Genomic DNA, 16,851 nt, shown 5'->3' with positions numbered 1-16,851 from the left:
GAAAAAGTTCTTTTATTTTGTATAGTTGGCAAGCTATAGTCCTTCTCCTTCTTCTCCATACCCTACAACTGTTGGACCAGTGGAGGGCAGTGGGTTGAGATCTCGCTACCGTTCTTCACCCACCGTCTATAACTCGCCTACTGACAAAGAAGACTACATGACAGACCTACGAACTTTGGATACTTTTCTTAGAAGTGAAGAAGAGAAACAGCATAGAGTTAAGCTGGGTATGTATATTTTTATTCAGGTCCAACTCTCATCTTGGGTGTTACTTTTATGTTATCCTTACCCTATTGTTTTCATCATTTTGATAACTGTACTTAAATACTTCTTTTTTACTAATATGTGTAGCTTAGGAGAGAAATACATTTTGTTCTTATATTTTATAGAGTTAGAATTTTAAGTGCGCCAAATTTAAGAAGTAAAATGCAGTTGAACTGAGAATTCTTGAACCTTTTATCTACATTAAGATTGAAAGCTTTTTCTATATATGTTATACTTTCTACTCAAAAATTGAGGCTATAAAATGTTTTTGAAGCGGTGCAGAGCAAAGCTTATTGAAGTGATAGTTGTCTCTTTTTGGTCCTTGGGAAGATTGGCATGACAGGGAGGGATAAAGGAGGGAGAACATATTTACTCCAGAAGTGCTGCTGTTTTTCAGAACATTTTCGAACTTCTCTTTAGTTTACTTTGAGAAACAGTGTTAGCAAATCTTAATCCATTTGGGGTGGATTTGATTATAACAAAGTCAATTATTTGAAACCAAATTAGGTTATTGAGCCACATAATGATTTTTCCCCCTCAGGAACTTTCACAGAAAGCACATTAGGTGCTAAAGCATGGCCACAATGAGGAAGTCCGTTATTGGACCATGGCTCTTTGTGTCACTTGAAATCTCTCCATTGATTTTTAATTTAATTTTGCCTGAAAGTGCCAGAAATGTCAAAGAAACAAATCAATATTATCTTGTTATTTGTCGATGCATGCTTTTTCTTCTTGTGAAATTTTGACCTATTTCAAGTTTTCTGAAAATTATATAGAGTATAATGCAAAGAACAACCTATGTCATTCCCTCTCCCTATCTTTGTCTTATTGAGATATTTTCTGGCTTCCATTTTTATTTCCTCTTTGATCCATAAGACTTACTTAAAAGTGTTATTGTTTAAAAGTAATATTAGTGATCGGTGTTGCTTTTAATTTCCAAACATTGACATGAAGGTTTGATTATCTTTTATTTTTCCTCTTAAGTTAATTGTGCTACACTAGAGATTGTGACCTCTACCCTGTTAATTCTTTGGTATTTTTTAAGACTTGCATTTGGGCCTGTTGTGTGATCACTTTTTATAAATGGTTTTTGGTATGTTGAAAAGGATGGCATAGTCTCTACATACTTGGCTCCATATTTGCTCATTGAACCAAACTTCCTGAACGTGTTCTTAAATTCTTTATCTTATTAATCTTCATCCACTTGCTCTATTAGTAAGAAAGTCGGTTAAAAGCTCCCACTGATTGTTTTACATTAAATGTGTCCTCGTAATTCTGTTAAATTTGCTAAATGTATATGAAATTCTGTTAAGTGCATATAAATTCATGATTGTTAATATTCTGCTCAGTTATTTCTTTTTATCTTTATCTTTTACCTTTATCTTTTTGCCTTGAAATCTGTTTTCTCTGATATTAACACAGCTGTACTGATTTTCTTTTGGTTAGTATTTGCCTGGTGTATCTTTGTCCATCCTTACACTTTGAACTCTCTGTGCCTGTAGGTTTTAGGTAATTCAGTATTTATATAAATTAAATAGTAAGTATTTTTGTGAGGAGCTACTTTGAGACTATATAAGTATCTTCTTCCTCATCAAATTTGACTTACTGGCTTTAACATCCTTTTAAGTTTCTTTTCAAAATTATTACTGTGTTGTAGTGGCTATCTCATCCCATCATTCCTTCTATATTATTCCCTTTTACATTTTTAAACATGTTTTGTGATGAAATATGCATAAGGTTTACCTTTTGAACCGTTCTTAAGAGTATAATTCAGTGGTATTCACATTGTTGTGCAACCACCTTTTACATTCATTTGTTGGCATTCTATTGCAAGATAAGAACTTTTTCTTCTTCGTCATTTATTTTAGTGGTTAGATTGTTTCAGGTTTGGGTAGTGGGATCCTCTGGTTTCTGTTTTTTGTTTGTTGTTTTGTTTTACTGTCTAGCACCACAAGATATTCCAGGCTTCTCTTGTACTTTCCTGGTTAACTAGCTGTGGAGTCAGTCCATTTCTCCAAGGGGACCATGATTGCTTTTAGTGGAGAATGATGTTGAGAAATTAATGTCTGGGCACTGGATATGTCATTGTTGATGGGGTATCATTACTCTAGGTCCTCTCAACAGACAGCCGGGAATATATATGTATATACACACACAAACACACCTATATGTGTTTCCATATCCATCCACCTATATATTAAAAACCATGAGTACATACTGATACCTCCAATTGCAGTCCAACTATGCAGGGTTTATTCTAGCCTCCTCCCTTTTCCTATTTGTAACTCCTTTCTCCAATAGTAAGAAACCAGGCACTCACATTTACTCTTTCTCACACACTTTTTTTGCTGCCTGGCCACTTCATCCTTAACTATTTCGAATGCATCTCCCAAGAATGTGAACATTTTCTTTTCTGACTATAGCGTAATTACCATACTTGAGATACTAGTGTTATTCATATTCACATTTCTTCCAATTGACCCAATAATGGCCTTTGTAGCTTTTTTTGTTTTCCTTTTACTTGTGCAGGATCTGGTCAAGGATCATTTTTCCATATTTAGCTGCCATGCTTCTTTTGTCCTTTTTAATCTAGAACATTTGTGCGTCTTTGTTTTGTTTTTTTATCACATTTACATTTGAAGAAGTCAGCCTAGTTGTTTTGCAAATTTGGATTTGTGTGATCATTTTTCATTATTGGATTAGATAAGAATCAGTTTAAATATGATTTTTTGGCAAGAATACAACTTAGGTGGCAGTGTGCTCCTTTCAGCATATCACATCAGGAGACTCATGATACCATTTTGTCCCTTTATTGGTGAGATTAAATTGGATCAGTTGGTCAAGATGATGGCAACCTTGGCCTTTCCCTTTTGTAATTAATAAATAATCTATAGTGCGGTACTTTGAGACTTGTGAGTCCTGTTCCCCAACAGCCTTTTACCCGGTGGTTTTAGCATCTGAATGAGTTAATGCAGTGGTGGTTGCAAAATGGAGACTTTCTAATATTTTCATTTCTTCTGCATTTAGTAGTTTGGCATTCTTCTGTTGTCCCCCTTACCCCACAGTTTGTGCTGCTGGTTGGTTCTTCCATTAGCAGTATCTAACCTGCTGTTTAACTCACTGAGTTTTTTCATTTGTTGTGGGTGGGTTCTTTTTTTTTTTTTTCCTCCAGTTTTCAAGGTTTTACTTGGTTCTCTTTCAAATATGCATGATTTATTTTAGTGTATCTTGTTTTGTTCTTATGTTTTCAATTTTTTCCTATCTCAGTCACTTTAAACATGACTTTCTAAAAGTCTCTGTCCTGTAGTTCAGTTATCTAAAGTTCTCGAAGGTTAAATACTCACATTTTTGTCTTGTTGATTCCTTTGCTTGGAACCCTGTTTCCTCTTGTCATTTATGTATTTGTTTGTTTTTGGTAAGGTTATCTGCAGTACAGTTCTATCTGTGCTCTTCTATCCTGGGCAGGCTGGATACAAGCCTTGTCTCCTCCTAGCAGTTTTGTATTTGCCTCTGCCAAGTACCTAAGGAGTATTATGACCTTGAACTAACTTAGGTAATTTCTGGGCTAGGAGGTTCCTGGATTTCACAGGTAGTATAAATGGGTGTTCTAAACCCATATGTAAATGGATAATTTTTAAATCCCCATACAACTTAGATGAGTTTCCTTACTATTTCCTGGTGCCAGTGGACAGATTTTTTTCTTATCTACAAGAATGTGGCCATTTGAGGTTCTTGGCCCTATGCTGGCTACAGGGGATAGAGGTAGGAGAAAAGGGGCTGAGTCCAACCCTACCTCACCTTTGCCTCATTACCATTTCCCACTTGGGCAGTGAAATCCAAGCTGATAGGTTTCCCAAAGCCTACAGAATTCTCCTGAGCAGCCACAGCATCAGCTCACAGGGATGCTGGGGAAAAATAATATTTCCTGCCCTCAAGGAACTCAAATTCTGTTTGGGTAAAAAGACAAACTATAGCCTTAAAGTGTAATAACTGCTCTGGTAGAATCCTCTAGAGGATTAAGTCCCCATATTAACTATTAACATTTCCTAAAAGTAAATTTATAAATTTAAAAGTGTAATCGGCAGTCTCTTTGAATGCAACGCAGGAATTATTACAGGCTATAAAGAGAATGCAGTGTAGTACAGGGAAGAGTGAGTGGAGCTGCTGGCCCACAGAGTAGTTTATTAATAGGAAGCTGTAGTCGTGCCATTCAGAAAGAGCTACTAAAAATTCAGGCAAGGGACTTCCTTAGCCTATTTATTTCCTGGGGAAATTTGTCTTTTGTTTGTTTCTTGCTGAGTCATTTGAAAGTCTTAGAGAATGAAACAAGCCTAATTTTACAACAGAAATAAACAGATACTTTCAACCACTTGATTGATATTGCTCAGAAAATGTTCTTTTTAATTTTTAGCACAGGCAGTCTGTGTTCTCTAAAGAAGAGGTAATGTCAGGGAGGAGGGAAGAGAAGAATCCCTTGGGGCTTTGTCTTCCTTGATTGCCATCGCCTAGGTGCCCAGATACCCAGTGTTCGTGTGCTAACTCTAAGTGTCACAGTTACTACAGCACACACTGATGCTCTTTAAATTCATTATTGCAGGGAGTCCAGATTCTACCTCGCCTTCCACCAGTCCTACCTTCTGGAACTACAATCGTTCTATGGGAGATTATGCACAGACATTGAAGAAGTTTCAGTATCAGCTTGCCTGTAGGTCTCAGGCCCCGTGTGCTAACAAAGATGAGGCTGATCTCAGTTCTAAACAAGCTGCAGAGGAGGTAAATGGAAAATAAAAATGACTTAATATTTCTGATTGCAGATTGTTAGAAAGTCTCTTCTACTTCTGGAACATTTTTTGTCTGTAGTCTTCACTTTTCCTGGCCAGAAACATAAATCTGGCACGCATTAAACACTGGAAAGACTCCTATGTAACTTCCGTGTATCTAAAACTGAATTGTATTGTACGTTTTATTCTTCATTGCATACAGTTGACATTAGTATCCTGCCTAAAACATTTTTCTGCATTCATTTATAAAAAGGTATCTCAAGTATCTATTTGTACTTAATATATACAAGACTCCTGCTTTTAAAATACATTTGGATTAGAACATTTGAACTTGATCAGTTTAATACCAAAAATAAGATTTTTGTTTTGTTCATAAAGCAGGAATGTTCTTCAAACATACCAACGTAAGGAATTTTAAAGATCTATCTGTGGGGGCGCCTGGGTGGCGCAGTCGGTTAAGCGTCCGACTTCAGCTCAGGTCACGATCTCGCGGTCCGTGAGTTCGAGCCCCGCGTCGGGCTCTGGGCTGATGGCTCAGAGCCTGGAGCCTGCTTCCGATTCTGTGTCTCCCTCTCTCTCTGCCCCTCCCCCGTTCATGTTCTGTCTCTCTCTCTATCAAAAATGAATAAACGTTAAAAAAAAAAAAAAAATTAAAAAAAAAAAAAAAGATCTATCTGTGCATGAATAGCAACCAAGTGGGTAGTAAGAAAATTCTTGCATATTAATTAGATGAATATCAGTGTTGATGAAGTTGTTTTTCAGATTTTTTTTCCACATATTTTTGAGAGTTGAGGAAAGTGACCAATTTCTGACAAGATTTTTCCTCACTGATTGTTCATTTGAAACATATTTTTAATAGGTTTGGGCACGAGTGACTATGAATAGACAACTTCTTGATCATATGGATTCGTGGACAGCTAAGTTCAGAAATGTAAGTTCTGACATTACTCTTCAGACAATATTGTTGCCTCTTACTATGCGAAGTGTGTTATTAGAATATTATTTAGAGGTGTTAATTACTAATTAGAGTATCAGAATTAATTATTATGAAAAATGCAATATGGATGGCACATATGTAAGGATAAACATGACATTTACCTTATGGTGTCTGTTTTCATCAGCTTGTTTTTCTCTCCATATTTAGTAAATCAGTTTCTTTTGAGTGATAAAGAAATAACATATCTAGTTATTAAGATCTTCCCAACAGCTCAATTTTGTTTATTTTTTTTTTCAAAAATTTTTTTTTCAATTTTATTTTTCAAAGAGCTTTTCTGGCAGAACCTTTTATATGTCTAGAAATATGAGGGAAACAAAAATGAGGTCCTTGCCCTCAGGGAACTTTTTAAGTTAGAGAGAGAAGGTAATATATATTATAAGCTCCTTCAGAATATTTCAGTTTCTTCAGTTGTTTTAGAGAAGAACCCTCTTCTCTTTGGCCAATTCATACAGAATAAGTGAGTTCCCTTGTTTCAGCCCTGCCTCTTTCTACCCCTCTGTAGTCTCTGTATGTCCCAAGTTCTGTTGGACACGCTGGCCCCCCTCCACTGCAGGTAGTTCCGCTTGGATTCCACGGAGGCTGCCACTTCTTCCACTGTTTCACCCTTCAACACTCATCCACTCTACATCTTCGAGAAATACGTTGAAGTCACTTGTCTACTCTTTTATTCTTTTACTATAATTTTAATTAGGTATCAGGAGGGAGTAGTGAAAATAGCAGCCTGTTTTCTTGAACCAGAAGCACTGGATGGCTTTCTAGACATAAAAATTCCCTCACGAAGATGAAAGGTACAACATAGGGAATATGGCCCTGAACCCCTTGGGTAATTTTGTTGCAGCCCAAGGGTGGCTCGCAAGTGGAATGCATTGAGTGCATGTTGGAAGAGTGAATGAGTAAAATGATGTCCTAGTACTGTACTCTCTTTTATTTCTAATTACAGTCTTGAAAGTTTCGAGTTTTTTGGATATTTTTTAAAAAGCAGTGTGCATGTAGCATATAATATTGTGTAATACTACTTACTAGCAGAGTCTGGTTAGCACGCGGTGATCAAAGACATTAATATTTGTAGCAAAACATGTGAATAGTCACACTAAGTGTGTAAATAGCCTCATTGGAATTTAGTTCAGGCCTTGCGGTATATCTGATTTGCTTGCTAAATGGATTACTGAAAAGTTTTGTTTTTATAGATTTCTTAATTCACAAATTTGTATAAGGAATTGTAGACTTGTATTTCATCGGAAACTTCTTCACCCTTCCATTTTATAGTTAAACAGAAGCATGGAAATAGAACTAACGTAGCAGTGAAAGTTGCCACGAACACCTACGCGAAACACATAACACACGAACAACTCAAATGGGGTGTTTCCTTGGACAGTCTTTTCACATCCAGAAGTAGATTGATGTTAGCCATCCAAAGTGGCATTTGAAGTTCTAATCCTAAAGAAATGTTTTAATATGCATAAACCAGTATCAAATAGATCTGTTTTCCACGTAGTCAGCAAATTGAGTAAGCCTGCTGAGTTAATTATGTTAGTTTGAAAAACTATCTTAATTACAAACCAATATAAACACGACATGGATAAATGTATGATAATTGCTGTAGAAATGTAAATCGGAGATTATCCTTTTAGCTAAGTATAATAACCACAGGAAATTTTGAGAAAAACTTAACTAAAATTTTTAATTTTTTTTTTCAACGTTTATTTATTTTTGGGACAGAGAGAGACAGAGCGTGAACGGGGGAGGGGCAGAGAGAGAGGGAGACAGAATCGGAAACAGGCTCCAGGCTCTGAGCCATCAGCCCAGAGCCTGACGCGGGGCTCGAACACACGGACCGCGAGATCGTGACCTGGCTGAAGTCGGACGCTTAACCGACTGCGCCACCCAGGCGCCCCATTAACTAAAATTTTTATATTTTCGTCAGCAAAAAGCAGGCATATGTGATTTAAGAGTATAACTTTTTACACTCTGCTGGCTTGCTTACTTAACTGTCTAGACTTCAGGTAGCTGCTACTTCATTGTCTTTCACTATATTCTGTTAATATTCAACTACAAGACAGTAAAAATACTCTTAGTGTTTCATGAATATCATTATTTGAGAAATACTTTAAATTTTTTTTTTTTTTCAATGTTTATTTATTTTTGGGACAGAGAGAGACAGAGCATGAACAGGGGAGGGGCAGAGAGAGAGGGAGACACAGAATCGGAAACAGGCTCCAGGCTCTGAGCCATCAGCCCAGAGCCTGACGTGGGGCTCGAACTCACGGGCCGCGAGATCGTGACCTGGCTGAAGTCGGACGCTTAACCGACTGCGCCACCCAGGCGCCCCAAGAAATACTTTAGAATTATGTGTGTGAAATCTTTGCCTTGTTTCTTCTCTAGTGGATCAATGAGACAATATTAGTGCCACTGGTACAAGAGATTGAGTCTGTCAGCACACAGATGAGACGAATGGGCTGTCCCGAGCTTCAGATAGGAGGTATGTGAAAATAGAGACCAACATTTGATTTACCTTCAGTGAATCTGCCAAGTAGAAATTTTCTTTTTTTATTAGGCTGTTTAACAACTTCCTTTGTTATCTTGAGGTGAGGACAAAACTAAATGTTTATAATATATATTAGAATTTACTTGCTGTACAGTTCACCCCTTTAAAGTCTACAATTCAGAGATTTGAGTTGTGCAAAAAGAATCAAGTTTAGAATATCTCATCACCCAAAAAGGAAACCCCACATAACCTTTAGCAGTCACCCTGTTTTCCCAATAACTCATTCCCCAGCCCAAGGCAACTACCAATCTACTTTCTTAAATTTTTTTTTAATGTTTATTTATTTTTGAGAGAGAGTGTGAGTGTGGGAGGGATAGAGAGAGAGGGAGACACAGAATCCGAAGCAGTCTCCAGGCTCTGAGCTGTCAGCACAGAGCCTGATGTGTGGCTCAAACCCATAAACTGCGAGATCATGACCTGAGCCAAAGTTGGATGCTTAACCAACTGAGCCACCTACGTAGCTACTTAGGCGCCCCCCACGAATCTACTTTCTATCTCTATAGATAAGTGTGTTCTAGATATTTCATATGAATGGAATCATGTAGCATGTTGTCATTTATGACTGGCTCTTTCTTTCACTTAATATGTTTTCAAGGTTCATCCATGCGTGTTGTGACATTTATCATTGCTTCGTTTCATTTTATTGCCAGACAATATCCTGTTATATTGATCTACAACATTTTGTTTACCCATTTATCAGTTGGTTGACATTTGAGTTTTCACTTTTGGGCTATTATGAATAATGCTGCTATAAAGAGTTGTATGCAGGTGTTTGTGTGGACATAGGTTTTAATTTCTCTAGGCTAGAATGACTGAGCCATGTGGTAACTCCATGTTTATTCTTTTGAGGAACAGCCAGACTGTTAGAAAGTAGCTGTGCTGTTTTACATTCCCACCAGCAGCGTATGAGGGTTTCAGTTCCTCACATCTTCACCAACACTTGTCTGTCCTTTTTATTATAGTTATCCTAATGGGTGTGAAATGGTTCCTCATTGTGGTTTTGATTTGCATTTTGCTGATGTCTACTGATGTTGAGCATCTTTTCTTGTGCTCATTGGCCATTCATACATTTTCATAGGAGAAAATACCTTTTCCGATCCTTTACCATTTTTAAATTCAATTATTTGTCTTTTTTTTTTCAGTTTGCTTATTATGAGAGAGAGAGAGAGAGAGAGAGAGAGAGAGAGAGAGAACGAGCAGGAAAGGGATAGAGAAAGAGGGAGAGAGAGAATCCCAAGCAGGTCCCACACTGTCAACACAGAGCCCAACATGGGGCTCGAACTCATGAACCATGAGATCATCACCTGAGCCAAAATCAAGAGAAGGACGCTAAACTGACTGAGCCACCCAGGTATCCCTGGGTTACTTGTCTTTTTATAGTTGAGGTGTTTTTTATGTTCTCGATACAAGTCCCTTGTCAGATACTAATTCCAAAGTTGTACAAAGCATAAAGAATGTGTAATAGTGCTAATTGAAAATCACCTATTTTCAACTCTTTTATCTGCAAAAAATGAAACTATTAAGGTTCCATATAATTTGCCAAAAATATATTTACCATAACTTATTTAGGGTTAAGTAATTAGGTTTCAAAATAAAAAGGAATATCTTAGTCAAGCGCCTCTTTCTTATTTTTTTTATTAAAAAATTTTTTTTAATGTTTGTATTGTTGTATATTTGAGAGAGAGACAGAGCATGAGCAGGGATGGGGCAGAGAGAAACGGAGACAGAATCTGAAGCAGGCTCCACGCTCTGAGCAGTCAGCACAGAGCCTGACACAGGGCTCAAACCCACGATCTGTGAGATTATGACTTGAGCCAAGGTCGAATGCTTAACCGACTGAGTCACCCAGGCGCCCCTCAACCACCTCTTTGTAGAGAATAAATTTTTCCTTGAAATATTTAAGTGCTTTGGATTGCACATTAGTACTTTCTACTTACTTTGCATGTCTTTTATTTATTTATTTCTTTACTTTGGGTGTCTTTTGATCAGCCTTTATTCTCTGGAGACTAAGAATAGAATTGTATATCCCAAAGGTGTCTATTGAGTATCTAAGTGTTTCATGTGTAATTTGTATAACCCTCACATCAACCTTGAAAGCTAGCTGTCAGTGTCCCATTTTATGGATGAGGCTGCTAAGACACAGATTAAGTATCTTGCCCAGTGTCAACACAGAACAGTGTTTTGAGGCCAGAGCTGTTAGAGTGCAAAGCCCAAATAGTTACTTTCTAGATCTTGGTAATGTTATTTGAACCTGTGCTTGTTCTCTTTGAGCTTTCTTTAAAAGCTATAAAAATGTTATTTTCTACAACATTTTACCAGTGTGATGTGCTTTTTGAAAAGAACAACATTGCTGGGGGGGGGGGGGGGCGCCTGGGTGGTTCAGTTGGTTAAGCGTCTGACTTCAACTCAGGTCTTGATCTCATGGTTCGTGGGTTCAAGCCCCACATCAGACTCTGTGCTGGCAGCTCGGAGCCTAAAGCCTGCTTCAGATTCTGTGTCTCCCTCTATCCCTGCCCATCCATCCGTTCATACTCTCTCTCAAAAATAAATAAAAACTTAAAAAAAAAAAAGGACAACATTCTTTGTGACTACAAAATGCAGTGTATATTATGTTCATTGTAGAAAGGCTGGAAAGTAGAGACAGAAATACACAAGAATGTTATCCATAATTCCGCTTCCAGAGATAACAACTATCAATTTTAAGTCACAATTATTATTTTTGATTATGATACTAACTACATATATGTATATCAATTGTAAGTTATACCATAACATAACATTAAAATTTAAAAACTATATTTAGGAGCTGAGGACATATATTACACATGTACATTTTTTTTAATGTTTCTTTTTGAGAGAGAGCGCTTGTGTGCGCAAGTGGGGGAGGGGTAGAGGAAGGGGGACAGAGGATCTGAATCAGCTCTGTGCTGACAGCAGAGGGCCCAGTGTGGGGCTTGAACTCATAAACCGCAATATCATGACCTGAGCTGAAGTCACACGCTCAACCAACTGAGCCACTTTAAATTAGGGTCATACATGAATAGGTAAAGAAGATGTGGTATATACATACGATGGAGTTTTACTCAGCAATCAAGAAGAATGAAATCTTGCCATTTGCAACTACGTGGATGGAACTGGAGGGTATTATGCTAGGTGAAATTAGAGAAAGACAAATACCATATGATTTCACTCATGAGGACTTGAAGAGACAAAACAGATGAACGTAAGGGAAGGGAAACAAAAATAATATAAAAACAGGAAGGGGGAGAAAACAGAAGAGACTCTTAAATATGGAGAACAAACTGAGGATTGCTGGAGGGGTTGTGGGGGGGGGGGGATGGGCTAAATAGATAAGGGGCACTAAGGAATCTACTCCTGAAATCATTGTGGCACTATACGCTAACTAATTTGGATGTAAATTAAAAAAAAAAAATTAGGGTCATACAATTTTGTTAACTGCTTTTTCCCCCAATTTTTCTATTTGTTAAATATTCTCCAGTACTGGATTTGTGGCTAGATTGTATTTTTTTTTTTTTTGTATGTGTAATACATTGTATTTAACTGATCTTGATTATCTAAAATGGAGGGCTTTTTCCCTTTGTTGTTATTAATAATGCTGTGAGTAAATACCATTTTGCCTAAATCTTTGTGTACATTTGTAATGATTTCTTGGGGATAATTTCTTAGAAGTGGAGTTGGGGCACCTGGGTGGCTCACTTGTTTAAGCGTCTGGTCTTGGCTCAGGTCATGATCTCAGGACTTGTGAGTTAGAGCCCCGCTTCGGGCTCTCTGCTGTCAGCGTGGAGCCTGCTTCAGATTCTCTCCCTCTCTCTCTGCCCCTCCCTCACTAGTGGGCACACGCACATTCTCTCTCTCTCAAAAATAAACATTAAAAAAAAAAAAAAGTGGTTAGTTCAGTAGGAATAAATACATCAAAGCTTTGATGATGTACCTAACCCTTTGAAAAGCTTATACCAGTTTATACTCTAGCAACCATGTCACAGAGAAGAATGCCTTTTTCCCCAACACTGGACATTACTAGTAAGGTTGGACGTTCTGAAAATTTTTGCTTATTAATTTCTTTGTATAGTTGTGTTTCCTGATATGATAAGAGAAATCACTGTCATAGAAAGTTCTATTTGTCAGTGGCTTAAGAGGCAACTTTTTTTTTTTTTTTTTTTTTTTTTAGACAGAGAGCACTTGAGAGAGGGAGGGGAAGAGGGAAAGAGAGGGAATGAGAATCTTTTTTTTTTTTTTTTAATTTTTTTTTTTTTTTGTTTATTTTTGGCAGAGAGAGAGAGAGAGTGAGCATGAGCGGGGGAGGGGCAGAGAGAGAGGGAGACACAGAATCCGAAGCAGGCTCCAGGCTCCGAGCTGTCACTACAGAGCCTGACGTGGGGCTTGAACTCACGGACTGTGAGATCATGACCTGAGCTGAAGTCGGATGCTCAACCGACTGAGCCACCCAGGCGCCCTGAGAATGAGAATCTCAGGCTCCATGCTCAGCAGGAAGTCCAACACTAGACTCTGTCTCACGGCCGTGAGATCATGACCTGAGCCAAAATCAAGAGTTGGACACTTAGCTGACTGAGCCACCCAGGTGCCCCTAAGGGGCAACTTTTAACTCAATGTGATTTTTTTTTTTAAGTTTATTTATTTATTTTGAGAGAGAGCGAGTGAGCAAGCACAAGCGGGAGAGGAACAGAGAGCATGGGAGGGAGAGAGAGGGAGAGAATCCCAAGCAGGCACTGTTGGTGCAGAGCCCGACGTGGGGCTCGAACCCAGGAACTGTGAGATCATGACGTGAGCCAAAATCGAGTTAGACACATAACCAACTGAGCCACCCAGACACCCCTCAACGTTTTTTGGTTTTTTTTTAAGTTTATTTATTTTGAGAGAGCTCTCACAAGCTGAGTAGGGGTGGGGCAGAGAGAGAATCCCAAGCAGGCTAAGCTGTCAACGATGAGCCCTACATGCAGAGCCCCACTGGGGGCTCAGACGTACCAACTGAAAGATCGTGACCTGAGCCGAAATCAGAGTTGGTCACCTAACCGACTGAGTCACCCAAGCACCCCAGCTCAACCTGATTTTGAAAGCTATCGTGAATCTTTTTATACATACCCCACAAAAAAAATTTGTATCAGTTGTCTATAGATTTACCGGAATGGATCTGGCTGCTGCTTTTGGCGTGTGTGTGCAAGTGGTGTGTGTGTTTATAAATCTGGCCACCATGCCAGAAATAAAATAAATTGTAGGTAAAGGCGATGATGCTCATTGTGAAAGTAAACTATTCTATTCTTACTTTCACTTATTCCTTCAACGCCTATTGAAGGAAGAGACCCACATGAAGAATAATCTGTGTCCTACGTGTTTTGTTTTTAACAGAGGCTAGCATTACTAGCTTGAAGCAAGCCGCTCTGGTCAAAGCTCCTCTCATCCCGACTTTGAACACGATTGTGCAGTATCTAGACCTTACACCCAATCAGGAATACTTGTTCGAAAGGATTAAAGGTAACTAGTAATTTGAAGAGGAAAAAAATTTCACTACTTTGAGATTTTATAAATAAAAGTAACAAGGGGAAAAAATTTTTAAGTATCACTTTTTTTTTTGTTTTATGAACATATATTTAATTAGGGCTTAGTTAAGGCTTATTATACTTGAATAACGTTTGGGTTTTATGTTTCATATTGCCTAAGATTTGTCAAAATGATGTAGTTAGCCTTAAATGTGCTCATTAATTGCATTCTGTAGAGGGAAACTTAAATGTGAGCTACATGGGCTGCAGTAAATATTTCACCTATTTTCTACCCTTAAACCACTAAGAACGGGTGCCACTGTGACATTCCTTATCATTTTAGCATGTTGGTCCCTCTTTCTTTCAATTCTTGTAATGTATATTTAATGTGTTGCTACTTTGAATTTCTGTCATATTCGGATTATTTGGAGGGAAATGTGATCTTCTGAGGAGACGGACGTGAGAATCAGGAAAGTTAGCCTCCCTGATACTCCCAAACTCTCTTTATGCTTCCCTGCTTTTATTTGGATAAACTGTAAAATGTTCTCATCAGTAAAAAAAAGCTTTAGAAATAGTATTTCACTCTTCAGATTTATCATAAATCTTAACTTGAAAACATTATGGTACCCTCTCTCCCCCAGGTTTGGACTGGGGTTCAGAAATAAGCATTTTTCATGACTTTTAAAAAAACTTTTTATTATCAGGAGAATTCAGATATTCCTAACACTAAACACAACAGTGTGCTCAAGCCTCCTGTACACAGCCCCTGGGCCTGGCAGGCTTTAGCCTCTCGGCACCCCTGGCCCTATCTATATCCCCATCTACCTGCTCCCCTCCTGTGTTATATATAGTTCTATGTGCTGTTGTCACTTCATCTGTAAACAGCTCTGTATGTGTCTCAAAGATAAGGTCTTTTAAAAACATAACCTCAGTACAATTATCACACCTATTATTTAAAAAAAAATTTTTTTTTAACGTTTATTTATTTTTTAATTTTTTTTTTTCAACGTTTATTTATTTTTGGGACAGAGAGAGGCAGAGCATGAATGGGGGAGGGGCAGAGAGAGAGGGAGACACAGAATCGGAAACAGTCTCCAGGCTCTGAGCCATCAGCCCAGAGCCTGACGCGGGGCTCGAACTCACGGACTGCGAGATCTTGACCTGGCTGAGGTCGGACGCTTAACCGACTGCGCCACCCAGGCGCCCCTAACGTTTGTTTATTTTTGAGACAGAGAGAGACACAGCATGAACGGGGGAGGGGCAGAGAGAGGGAGACACAGAATCAGAAGCAGGCTCCAGGCTCTGAGCCATCAGCCCAGAGCCTGACGCAGGGCACGAACCCACGGACCGCAAGATCGTGACCTGAGTTGAAGTCGGACACTTAACCGGCTGAGCCACCCAGGCGCCCCCACACCCATTATTTTTAAAACAATTTCTTTATATCATGAAATATATAGCCTATGTATGTACGGATGTCCATCCATCCATCCATCTCATAAAATGTGTAATTACTTTGTTTGGTATTGCTTGAATTGGGATTCAGATATTATCATATATTGTGACTAGTTGATACAGCATTTTAGTTACTTTTAAGCTATAGGTTTCCTGTCCATCCTTTTTTTTCATTTGCAACTTATTTGTTGAAAAAACTGGATTGTTTGTCCTGTAGAGTTGTCCACGTTGTGGATTTTACTGAATGCATGCCCATGGGGTGTGGTTTTACACGATCCTCTGTCCTCTGTATTTCGTGTAAATTCAGGTTGCAATATTTTGGCAAGATTGCCTGATAGATAGCAAGGTGTTTGTATATCCAGAAAGAAATGTGTGTGCACACATATATACAAAGTACATATAAAGTATTGTTATATTCTAGATCAAATATACAAAAAAGCTTAAAAAAATTGTACTTAAAGTACAATGAACAGATAGAGGCCTTCTAGATTGAACAGTTAGCAACATTTTGCTACAGTTGATTCTCTTTGTCTACATATATACACACACACACTTTTTTTTTTACTCTACCATTTGAAATTCATTACAGACATCATTACTTGTTAGTATGATAATTCCTAAAAATGAGAACATTCTCCTACATAAACCCAGTACATTTAACAGACCTTTAAAATTAGCAATATTTCTAAAATCATCTAATATATAATTCATATTCAAGTTTCCCAATTGTCCAAAGAATGTTACTCCCTTTTTTCCTAACCAGAATAGAGTCTAGTTTCACACATTACCTTATGGTGCTTTATCTTTCTTTGGTCTCTTTCTCTAGAACAGTTCTGTCCCCCTTTCTCCCCACATGACGTGGACTTTTTTAAGAATCCCGAATGGTAGTTTTATTCTGTGTTTTGGAATTGTCTGGTTTTTGTTTTCATGGTGATGTGTGAGTTACTATTTTATATCTTGTGTTTATGTTAGGATGTTTTCATCAGGTTTTGAAGGTGTTATGCTTCCCTTATTGTAACCCCTTAGCCTTTTCTTCTTCTTCTTCTTTTTTTTTTTTTTTTTTTTTTTCATATTTTTGGCTTCTTAAATTTCATCTTTGTTGCTTCAGAACTTTCTCAGGGAGGCTGTATGAGTTCATTTAGATGGAATAGAGGTGGAGACTTCAAAGGACGGAAGTGGGATACAGACCTGCCCACTGACTCAGCTGTAAGTCACTACTTCTGTTTTCTCAGTTTAACATTTTCCCATGTTAATTGGATTTATGTGCTTTTATTTTTCCATTATAAAAATAAATAT

The 16,851-nt window shown here is 38.0% G+C and overlaps 1 protein-coding gene across 5 annotated transcripts in view; it reads left to right on the top strand.

Annotated features, from left to right (window-relative positions):
• The window catches only part of TMEM209 (transmembrane protein 209), a 36,490-nt gene that overhangs the window by 8,074 nt on the left and 11,565 nt on the right, over nucleotides 1–16,851 (top strand). For all 5 annotated transcript variants that reach the window (XM_043589530.1, XM_043589532.1, XM_043589531.1 and 2 more), the window contains exons 6-11: nucleotides 26–227; nucleotides 4,862–5,037; nucleotides 5,905–5,976; nucleotides 8,425–8,521; nucleotides 13,973–14,098; nucleotides 16,664–16,761. In XM_043589530.1, coding sequence (XP_043445465.1) covers nucleotides 26–227; nucleotides 4,862–5,037; nucleotides 5,905–5,976; nucleotides 8,425–8,521; nucleotides 13,973–14,098; nucleotides 16,664–16,761 — 771 coding nt within the window. The remainder of the gene's footprint in view (nucleotides 1–25; nucleotides 228–4,861; nucleotides 5,038–5,904; nucleotides 5,977–8,424; nucleotides 8,522–13,972; nucleotides 14,099–16,663; nucleotides 16,762–16,851) is intronic.

Source organism: Prionailurus bengalensis, chromosome A2 (assembly GCF_016509475.1).
Source record: "Prionailurus bengalensis isolate Pbe53 chromosome A2, Fcat_Pben_1.1_paternal_pri, whole genome shotgun sequence".
Taxonomy (NCBI): Eukaryota; Metazoa; Chordata; class Mammalia; order Carnivora; family Felidae; genus Prionailurus; species Prionailurus bengalensis.
Note: the sequence above shows the minus strand (reverse complement) of the source record. Positions and strands in the feature narration are given on the sequence as shown.